The 10,830-nt window shown below is 45.1% G+C and overlaps 1 protein-coding gene and 1 pseudogene across 6 annotated transcripts; one reads left to right on the forward strand and one right to left on the reverse strand.

The window, feature by feature from the left end:
• Positions 1-1,768: 1,768 nt before the first annotated feature.
• On the forward strand, positions 1,769-9,335 carry UCP1 (uncoupling protein 1). 6 transcript variants are annotated; one of them, XM_058666831.1, is made up of 7 exons: positions 1,769-1,894; positions 2,573-2,768; positions 3,529-3,547; positions 4,326-4,510; positions 4,624-4,725; positions 5,914-6,094; positions 8,721-9,335. In XM_058666831.1, exons 1-7 carry the CDS (start codon positions 1,769-1,771, stop codon positions 8,833-8,835), a joined length of 924 nt encoding a protein of 307 aa, XP_058522814.1. In that variant the 3' UTR covers positions 8,836-9,335. The 6 variants fall into 6 exon arrangements, with proteins under 6 accessions (XP_058522814.1, XP_058522815.1, XP_058522816.1 ...); XM_058666832.1 differs by lacking the exon at positions 3,529-3,547 and adding an exon at positions 3,733-3,736 and having other exon boundaries at positions 4,320-4,510; XM_058666833.1 differs by lacking the exon at positions 3,529-3,547 and adding an exon at positions 3,992-4,001.
• Positions 4,875-5,618, reverse strand: LOC105942000 (large ribosomal subunit protein eL36-like; annotated as a pseudogene).
• Positions 9,336-10,830: the final 1,495 nt, after the last annotated feature.

Raw genomic sequence — 10,830 nt, forward strand, 5'->3', positions numbered from 1 at the left:
GAGCAGCAAGGCCATGTGGAGGGTGCCACCCTGTCCCTACTGTGCCCTCCAACCTGAGGCAAACTTTCTCCCACTTTCCAGAGCCTGGACGTGGAGCTGAGGTCAACCTATGCCTTGGAATTCCGACCCATTTCTAGAATCTTGGCTGTGGCCTCTCGAGTCTCCTTCTGTGATACATTTGACTTCTGCTGCTTCTTGGATTTGTAGTGGCCAGTAGTATGCCTTGCACATCCCAGATTCTCATCATCATTAAATCAAATAGACGATGTCCCAGAGAAGTAGCTGACCTGCCTAGGTTTAGTCTGATTTTAAGAAGCTGTAAGAACTTTCATGATACAATTTTTAAAAATGATGAAATAAACACTTCAATATGTGCCCAGATGTAGAAGGAGAAGTTCTTCCCACAGCAAACACACATTCAACATTGGAGTCATCATTGCAGGTAGCAGGACTATAGCAACCTGGGAGAATATACATATCCTTAAGAAATATTTTCCACGATATAGCTTTGTAGTTATAGGGATTCCTCCCTTCCCCTCCCCTTTATTCCTCTCCATATTCCCCTCCCACTATTTCCCCCATACTATTAGGGTAGTATCATTCTCTAGTCACAGTTGCAAGTTTAACATTCTGCTGTTTAAATGTATCATGGTATTGTAGGTATGGGCAAAAATCTGATCAAACTGTCAAGGTATATTTAACAGTTTCATTGGGAATTCTTTTGTTTCAGAGTGGAGATGCCTACTGCAATGTTTCCCTCAGTTAGAAACAAACTGTGTAAGGCAGATGGCTTTCTCAGGGCAGGGCGCTGGTGGGCAGTGTAGCTGTACCGAGCTGGGCAGCCTACCCTGTCCTTATCACTACACCCTCTAAAATGGAGTTCCAAGGAGTGAATGACACTGTTTTAGCCATTGATTATTGCTTTCTAGTAGGTCTGTGATCTCGTTTGATCTCTTCCTAGAAAAGTGATCAAACAGAATTTTTCTCTGTAAAGTTCTAAATGTGGTTTAGTTCCCTGCCTGGGATTTTTCTCAGTCTGAATTTTGGTGGTTGAAAAGAAATCAGGAGGGAGCAGGGTGAGACCCTGAAAGGAGAGGAAAGGGAAGCAAGAAGGCTGCAAGAGGCCCAGGGTGTCACAGGGACAGAGGAGCGCCTCCCTCCCTATGTCTGCCTCTTCTGGGAGAGCTCTAGCTCCGCAGGCGGGGCCTCTGCCAGCGGCTCTAGATCCTGCTGAGGGAGTCCCCAGCTTGGTTCTCGCTGGAGAGGGCTCGCCGATGCCACGCGGGCTAGGTGCATCCTCCTGGCCCGCAAGAACAAAAGGCGGATAGCGGGCTACTGGGCGAGGGCCTTAGGGACTGAAAGGCGGCCACCCAGGCGCTGAGCAAGGGCGCCCGAGGGCACGCCCCTGCTAGTTCCCACACGCAAGTCTTCTGAGCCCTAGCATGGCTCAGCCCTCCAGTGGCCAGGCTATAAAGGTCACCTGGGAAGGCAGGGGCACAGTGGGGCTCGCCAGCCCGGGCATAGCAGGTGCTCCAGGCACCAGGGTGGGAAGGCAGACACGTTTCTGCCCGTAGTCCCCTACTGCTGCGCTCCGCCTGCAGCCTCCATATCTGGCCTGAAGCCGCCCTGGTGGCTGTTCCTGAGGTCAGGGACTGCAGGTTTGCTGCCCGAGCTGGACCTGGGTGAGAAGGCAACAAAGTCAACTTAACATCTTCAGGAGATTGGAGTTGTTGGCTTCTTGCACCTGCGCCTCCCTCGCTGAGCAAAGATGGTGGGCACCACAGCCACGGACGTGCCCCCCACCATGGGGGTCAAGATCTTCTCAGCTGGAGTGGCGGCCTGCCTGGCGGATGTGATCACCTTTCCGCTGGACACAGCAAAAGTCCGCCTACAGGTAGAAGCAGAAGGGGATAGCGAAGCGCCCCAGGACACTGGGGGGACATCTGCTATGTTCGTCACTTTGGTGCCAGGATTTAGTGTAACCACCCTTTCTCAGTTAGATGGAGCAGGTTGCCGCTTTAATATACAGTGTGGCGTTGACCCAGGACTGGATGTTCTAGGGTAGGAAATTGGAACTTTTCCCCTAAGTAACTTAAGATTCACAAGAACTGGAGATGAGGATCTGATGTTAGCATTGCCAGACCCTTGCGAAGCTACCATAAGCTGGCTGTTCCAGAAGCTGGGGTGTGTGTCTCTAAGCTACGCCCTCTGTATTTCCTGCAGGGAAAGTCCCCATCCTACTGCCCCAGGGGATCCCAACAGGGAAGAGGGAAGTGCAACCTGTGGATTGCCCTCGCTTCCATAGTCAAACTCCTTCTGTCTCTCTCCTCCCACTTTATTCTTTTTTCTCTCCTTCTCTCTCCCTACACACACACACACACACACACACACACACACACACACACACCACTGCACAGAATAGTGGCAGGCTTTGCTGAGAAGGGAGACTGCCAGCAGCGCCCAAAGCCTTGGCTTGAGGTTTTCCCCCAGATGCTGGTCTTGCATCCTCATGGTACAAGAGCCTCCCTTTCCCTGTTTGCTTTCCTCCCTTCCTCACCTTTCTCGTTTCCAGATCCAAGGCGAGTGTCAGACCACCAGCGGCATCAGGTACAAAGGTGTTCTGGGTACCATCACCACACTGGCAAAAACGGAAGGGCCGCTGAAGCTCTACAGCGGGCTGCCTGCCGGCCTCCAGAGACAGATCAGCTTCGCCTCGCTCAGGATTGGCCTCTACGACACAGTGCAGGAGTTCTGGGGAGGGGAGGAAGGTAAGCCACCCGGGGTGTTGTTGGGAGGCTGGCTGGGTTCAAGTGTACCAGGTCAAAGTGAAAGCTGCCTACGTTTAAAGGCACGGGGCCACGGCCTTCCAGAAAGCAAGCAGGAAATTCTCCTGGGATTGAACCCTTTCCCTTAAACCCTAGTCCACTGTACACAGAAAGTATATATACAAGTTATGTTTTTACATGCCAGCCTCTATAAGGATCACCCAGTTGATCATGGGTATTCTGTGCCTAACTTGGACCTCTGTGTGGATGTCTGTTAACTGTAATTTAACTGGAGTTCACAGGCTGGAGATGGGCAGAGCCAGGGCCTCAGACCCAAGCTCTCGGCCGCTGCACTTCAGCGACCCCTGCACTCTGCATGCGAGTCTGTGCGCAGCTCACTCTGCACTAGGAAGCCTGACCTGAGCATCACAGATACTAAGTGATACACAGGCATAAAGATCAGAGGCACTTTACATGTGGCGCAAACCGGGGAGACATGCTGGTGGACAGGTGAATATTTTAGTAACTCCCCTGGTAGATTTCATTGTTTCTCCTTTGAGTGACTTTGGACTACTCTAATATTCTGGGATAATTCATAAACATAGCTTACATGAAAAAATAAATTCATCTTCACAAGTACTTTCAGAGTGGTGATAGAATCTGGATGATTCTAGATCAGTGTTGCCTTGTCATATTGACAGATGTAGCAAGGAAAGGGATATAAAGATATGAAGCTGCCCATGCAGGTGGCTTTCTTCTTCAGTTGACAATTCTAGCCAGTTGTCATGTACTTAAATCCCCAATTAGGCACTTGTTTTTGGGCGGTAATCTGTTAGACTAGTTCCATTCATTTATTAAGCATCATTGAACTGCCGTATGCTAGAAGCTGTTAGAAGTGCCTTAGACAGGAGCACACAGCTCTGAGTGCCTGAGAAGTCAGTGGATGATCACTGTGGAGCAGCCATAGCAGGGTGCTGAGCTCACTGCACAGGCACGCTCATCTCACTGTACGGCTTTGGCCATGCAAGATCTCCTTCAGGCTTTAAGGTCAGGATTGAGGCTGAAGAGGCCAATGGGAGGGAGCTCCTGAACCAAGCACAGAGAGGAGTGGGGAGAAGACAAGGAGGCAGGGCATATGGGAAAGGAGGCCAGCAAGGAGCCAGGCACAGTCAGCCTTACACTTTGCAAAGGAGAGCATTAAAGGAAGCAAAGAGCAAGGACTCAAGCTAGCACTGGGTATGAGAACCCAGCATTGCAAGTGTTGGCTTAACGTACTATGCCACAACCCCCATCTCATATACTGCTATTTAGACACTGTGTTTTATTTTTTTCCTGAAAGTCTCCATTAAAAAAAAATTGGAGGTTTTCTAGCCATTCTGTAATCTGGCACATCCTTAGCACATGACCAATACACGGACCAGCACCAGGAAAGTAGAAATGGTCTAAGAATATCAAGACACAGACAGCTAAAAATGAAGAAACTTAAGGACACATTCTGGATTTTGACAATTTTCTGCCGAATATTATTCTTTTTTTCTGCAAAGCAACACCAAGTTTAAGAAGCAAGATCTGTGCTGGTCTAACGACTGGAGGAGTGGCCGTGTTCATCGGGCAACCCACAGAGGTTGTGAAAGTCCGACTCCAGGCGCAGAGCCACCTGCATGGTCTCAAACCTCGCTACACGGGGACTTACAATGCTTACAGAATTATAGCCACAACTGAGAGCTTGTCCACTCTGTGGAAAGGTAACTCACCTCCCGGGAAACTTTATAATCATGAAAGCACAATTGTTCAATTAGCATCTTTTCCTAAGTGGGAGTTATCCAATATTTTCTTCTCTCTCCTCCCTCTCCCCCAGGGACTACTCCTAATCTGTTAAGGAATATTATCATTAATTGTACAGAGCTCGTAACCTACGACCTAATGAAGGGGGCCCTTGTGAGAAATGACATACTAGCAGGTAACTCCTTATTTTATACTAAAAAAAAAAAAAAAAAAAAAAAGTCAGCACCTTTACAAATTTGCCTGGAAGCTTCTACTTCATTATATTGATTGTTAATTAATTGACAATTGACTCTTTAGTCTAATAGTCCTTGTTTTTTCTATTTTTTATTTTTTGAGACCCCAGAGAGGTTTATTGCAAAAGGGGGTTAGCATAGGAATGCTCAGTCCTTCTTGAGGGGTCGCCTTCCTCATGGCACCCAAGACACTGTTTAGCTCCTCCCGCTTTGTCCTGGCCTGGATGCTTGTTCCCACCCTCTTCTTGATGAACTTGAGGGCCCGTTTGTCTTTGGAGACCTTGAGCAGCTCCATGGCGTGGCGCTCATAGGGGCCAAAGCTCCCGAATCATGTCCTGCATTAGCTTGATGTGCTTGGTCAGGCGCCAGTGGTGGTGGCTGTGCCGTGGCTTGCTCATGTTCTTGGTCACCCTGTGGCCCTTGAGGTCCATGATCATAGGGTAGCATAGAGCCATGGTTGCAGCTTCCCAATGGCTGCCGATGTGGATGGTATCTTCGCTTTTAATAAGTAGTTTTGAACAACAGACATACTTTGAGAAACAGAAAATTGTGAAAACCTTCAGTTTCATTTTTGCTGCGAAATATTTTTTTGCAATGTTTTTGTTGCAATTTTGTTGTCACAAAAGTATAATGCAATCGTATTCTGGGAGTATCATTCTCCTTTAATACTAACATAAAAGCCTTTTGTGAGACTTTGTGTAGCAGAATTCACAAGAACTTCATCCTGTCCTGATTCCAATGATTCTAAAAGCTAGTTATAGAAGGGGCTGGTCAATCTGCTTTCATTAAGAAAGTAGCCCCATAGGATGGAGGTCCTAAAAATAATATTCTAACAAGCAGAGACACTGAAATTCTCCTGGACAGGACTTCAACTCATTTAAAGTGGTAGACGCCAGTCATCTGCTTTATGCTTGGTCCTAAGAGCACAGAGGAAGCCCATTAATCCACCGTGCCATGTGCTATATTCCATCTTTGTATTCCAACTTTTCTTGCAGCATTCTGTTTACAAGGAATCCACATTGAACACCTGCTAGCAACAGACTCACAAGGATCTGAATAGATAATTCAAAGCTACAAGCTTCCCCACTTCCCAAAGTCTGATGTTGATCTTCTTCATTGATCCATTTTAGATGATGTTCCCTGCCACTTGCTGTCGGCGCTTATTGCTGGATTTTGCACAACGCTTCTGTCCTCTCCAGTGGATGTGGTGAAAACCAGATTTATTAACTCTCCCCAAGGCCAGTACACAAGTGTGCCCAGCTGTGCAATGTCAATGTTAACTAAGGAAGGACCGACTGCTTTTTTCAAAGGGTAAGATCAGATCTCAATCTGTCATGTTGTGCTTGGGGATACTGTCCTGTCTAAACACACAACATTCGGGTCACCAGTCCTAGTAGATCAGTGCACTCACTCCTGACTTTCAACCGCACTGTTTACAAAGCCATCAACCGCACTGTTTACAAAGTCAACAGCCGTGATTTTTTACAATCTTCTCAACTTTGATCAGAAGCTCATCTGAAGTCAGTGTCCCAATCTCTTGAAGACGCAGACAGCATTTTGCCTTCTCTCGGCAGAACCGCAAAGTGGAGGAAAGCATAATGAAGGGCTCCAAGAAAACCACAGCTTGTTTGTTACTGTTTCAATTTGATGGACTTGGTTTTTTAAATGTTCTAAAACCAGAGAAAATTCATTGGCATCCATGTAGAAAATTCTGCAGTGCGGGCCATTGTTAAACTCGCCTAGAAGCTAACATGGTGTAACACATGACATTTTCTCCCACATAATGTGTATTAGATTGAAAACTACCTTGAACGATAGTTTCAATTTAATTGAATTAAGGAAAACATAACTTAAGTAAAATATTCAACAATTATACTAATGCTGAAGTAATACATGCAGTACCTAAACCTTATCAAGCCTTGTGTACAAATATTCCATACATGTTATACAAAAAGTTCCAAAGTTAATCTGTACTTGTTCAAATGAAATAAATTTAACTAAATATAAACACTAGTTATGAACCCATAACCACTCAGCAATAACTTTTTTAAAAAAAGATTCATTTATTTCTATTTGAGAGGCAGATTTCACAGAGAAAGGAGAGACAGAAAGAGAGGTCTTCCATCTGCTGGTTCCTTCTCCAAATGACTGCAATGGCCAGAGCTGAGCTGATCTGAAGCCAGGAGTTCATTGCTGCAGATACATGCTCAAAATTAGTCATTAGGTCTGTGCAGTTAGATGGAATTCTTAAAAATCATTGCCCTACAATAAACCAAAATGAGGACTATTTAAACCCTTGATAGTCTAGGACAAGAGCTGCTAAAATGGACGAAACACTGTTTCCATGTTTATTTATCCTCAACTACTTGAAGGAACAAGCATGAATGAGAGTAAGAGATCATCCGGAGCCCAGCATTGTGACATAGTGGGCAAAGCTGCTGTCTGTTTTTCTGGTATCCCATACCAGTCCAAGTCCCAGCATGCCACTTCTGATCCAGCTCCCTGCTATTGTGCCTGAGAAAGCAGCAGTGGATGGTTCAAATGTTTGGGTCCCTGCACTGACATGGGAGATGTGGAGAAAGCTCCAATGTGCTGGCTTTTTCCTGACCCAACCTTGGTCGTTGCAGCCGTAAGGGAATTGAACCAGTGATGGAAGATCTCTCTTCCTTTCTCTGTGTAATTCTTGACCTTCAAACAGATGTGAAATATATATATATCATACATATCATCTACCCTCTTATTCACTCCCCAGATGCCTCTAACAGCCAAGGCTGGGTCAGGCCAATGCCAAGAGTCAGGAACTTCATCCTAATCTTACGCATGGATGATAGGGCCCCAAGTACTTGTTCCATCATCTGCTGCCTCCCAGGATGCAGCAGTAGAAAGCCGGACTAAAAGCAGAGTGGGGGCTTCATCTGGCATTCCCAAGCAGCAACTGAAGACGCTCTGCGACAATGCTGACACCAAAAATGATTCTTGCCTCAGAAATTGATCCACTTAATTCATAATATGTTTCTCCATTTGTCTCCCTCCTACTTCTTTAAAGTTTTGTTTACTTTTATTGCAAAGTCAGATACACAGAGGAGAGAGAGAGGAAGATCTTCTGTTGATTCACTCCCCAAGTGGTTGCAACAGCCAGAGCTGAGCCAATCTGAAGACAGGAGTCAGGAGCTTTTTCCAGGTCTCCCACACGGGTGCAGGGTTCCAAAGCTTTGGGCTGTCCTCAAGTGCTTTCCCAGGCCACAAGCAAAGAGCTGGGTGGGAAGTGGAGCTGCCGGGATTAGAACTGCTGCCCAAATAGGATCCCGGTGCATTCAAGGAGAGGACTTTAGCTGCTAGGGTACTGCGCTGGGCCCTTAACTGTCTCCTACTTCTTATTCAGGAAGCAAAGCAAAACAAAACAAAAATTCCCTCTGCCCTTGGAAAAGAAGGCAAGAGGAGTTGGCTTTGTGGCTGAGCAAGTTAAACCGCTGCTTGGAACATCTACACCCATTAAAAGAGGGGTGGTTCAAATCCTGACTATATACTTCCAATCCAATTTCCTGCTGATTTGAATCCTAGATGGCGGGTGATGGATTAAGCACTTGGTTCCATGACACGAGGCAGACTCAGATCTGAGTTTTCGAGTTCTTGGCTTTGGCTTGACTCAGCCCCAGCTGTCACAGGCATCTGGGGTATGAGCTAGTAGATGAAAGATATCCCCACTTTTCAAATTGAGATGCTTATGGATTTATATGGATGGGATTTTCAGGATTTTGTTTTGAAGCTGTGTGGAATGCTTGTAGCAAACAATTTTTGCCAGTGGAGGGAAAGATGAGGACTATGTATCTTGAAGCATCTTAATTGAGAAGGGGGCAATAAGAGACACATAAATTGCCTGTCCACAGCTTTAAGAGTTTCAATAAAGCTAACAGAATGGCGACATGTTCTTTTCTAGATTTGCACCTTCCTTTCTGCGACTCGCCTCGTGGAATGTCATCATGTTTGTGAGCTTTGAAAAGCTGAAGCGTGAACTGATGAAGTCCAGGCAGACGGTGGACTGTGCCACATAATAAGCTACAAGGAAATGATACTACCTACCCGTGGGGGATCTTTGCTGCCCAGGTCATCAAGAAATAAAACACTGTCTGCTGTACTTTACCCTAAAAACTTCAGCAACTTTAGTACTGAGTTTTGGACCTTTTTAAAGAGAAAGATCAAGACCTAACTAGTATACTTTTATTATTAGTGCCTTAAGGGGGAGAACACAAAACACACACCCTGGCACATGTATAACCCAGATAAGTGGCAGCACTTGATCAGCCATGTTGGGGGTGGAATGGTATAACTAAATATGAAGAACATTTATATATTTTATTTCAAACTGATGATAAAGGAAAACTTGAGTGAAATGCATTTCATGAACACTTTCAAGTGAAGTTATAAAAAATTAGTTTCTATATTTATTAACCACATTTGCCAACTACTATATTCAATAAAGTACTGCTAATACCTTCTAAAGTTTGTCTTTTGGAATCTCTACCTGGATGAAAGAGTCAAGTTCACCCAGAATATAAAACTGTCTAAGAGCCTGCACAGTTCTTTAGAATCAATAGCCAGAAATCACTACAAATGTTAATACAGGTTCTTAAGTTTATACAGTCTCATTATATAGCATCAATAATTTTTAAAGAATTTTACTGATTCATAATCATGGTTTCCATGCTAGAATCAAATCATTTCAGAGCTTGAAGGATCGCTTCTCGACCTTTTGGCTAAGATCACATATAGAGCCTGAAGGAACCTGTGGGGACGGGAAACCGAGGACTTAGGTCAATGAGTAGAGCATGGGGCCAGTAGCACAATGGATAATGCATTTGACTATGGATCAGAAGAAATCAGCAGGATTCACTGCATCTTTCCAGCAAAGTCAGTCTCTTCACCTACAGTAACCTGTCCCATGCTTACAAATTGAGTACAGATCAAAGACACCGCCCAGCCTTCATTTGCGCCCCAAACTAGGGCTGCATGCAGACCTAGTCCCCAGGCCTTCCTCTACAAGGATTTGAGTCAGTTCCAGGTGGCATTTATTCCTGTGGACTGTCCCCCTGAACTCATGGCTCCCTATTGGTTAGGGGTAAGAGTATCTGGACCTACCGTTTTGCTCTCACCACTTGAGTGCATGCTGGCCTTCCTGCTGGCATACCTCTGGCCACTGCAGTAGCAGTTTATCTGTTCATGGCACACTTGAAGGGCTGGGAAAATGTGCACCCTTGGATCTTGGCTCAGTTAATGCAATTGCAAAGTGAGACAGTATTGACAAAACAAACTCTGTAGCATACAGTGATGCTATGCTTTTGAACTGTTCACGTAGGCATTTGTCATTATCTGGGAATTTAACTTTTCTTTCATTTGTCTTACTGTACCAGCTAGGATCTCTTATACAAAAGATGTCCTGTGACAACTGGACTTACTCCCCAAGTACTCTCTTCTCTCCTTTTCCTAACAGAATATACGCATTTCCTGCCCCACTATTTGCCTTAGCCATATGACTTGGAATGTTAGTCGAAATGTGAGCAAAGGTTTGACATACAAAGGTTTCCAGAGTTTATGGGAAATGTGGTTTCACGAAAACACAGTGCATGGGTTCAAAAAAAATTTGGCATCAAAATAAACTTTAATTCCATTTTCCATGAACTTTTGGAAGAAATGTCTGAGCAACTGAGTTCATTCCTGTTTCTTCTGAAATGATTATGCACAGTGCATGGCGAGGGTAGCCCATTGGTCCCAGTCCAGAAAACAGATCTGCCTGGAACTGCTTGTAAACCTGTGGCTCTGGCAGACCTCGGCAGGGCTACGGAGCCCACTGATGTGCAGCAATGCTTTTATACTATTGATAATTTCTTCAGGATTGGGAACAGCTTATTGTTACGCATTGCTATTAGGTCAACAGCTTGTTTCTAGAAGTGGTGATAAATTGTTAAGTTGATCCCAATGGTTTATCATTAAGTATGTTTGCTACATCTCAAATACTTGAATAAAACTAATTACATTTTTCATTTGTTAAA

The sequence above is a fragment of the Ochotona princeps genome, chromosome 7 (genome assembly GCF_030435755.1).
Source record: "Ochotona princeps isolate mOchPri1 chromosome 7, mOchPri1.hap1, whole genome shotgun sequence".
Lineage (NCBI taxonomy): Eukaryota > Metazoa > Chordata > Mammalia > Lagomorpha > Ochotonidae > Ochotona > Ochotona princeps.

Coding starts and splice junctions, on each gene's coding strand:
- UCP1 (XM_058666831.1), top strand. CDS start 1,769: ATGGTGGGCACCACAGCCACGGACGTGCCCCCCACCATGGGGGTCAAG. Junction 1,895..2,572: donor CAGCAAAAGTCCGCCTACAG/GTAGAAGCAGAA, acceptor TCTCGTTTCCAG/ATCCAAGGCGAGTGTCAGAC. Junction 4,511..4,623: donor CTTGTCCACTCTGTGGAAAG/GTAACTCACCTC, acceptor CCTCTCCCCCAG/GGACTACTCCTAATCTGTTA.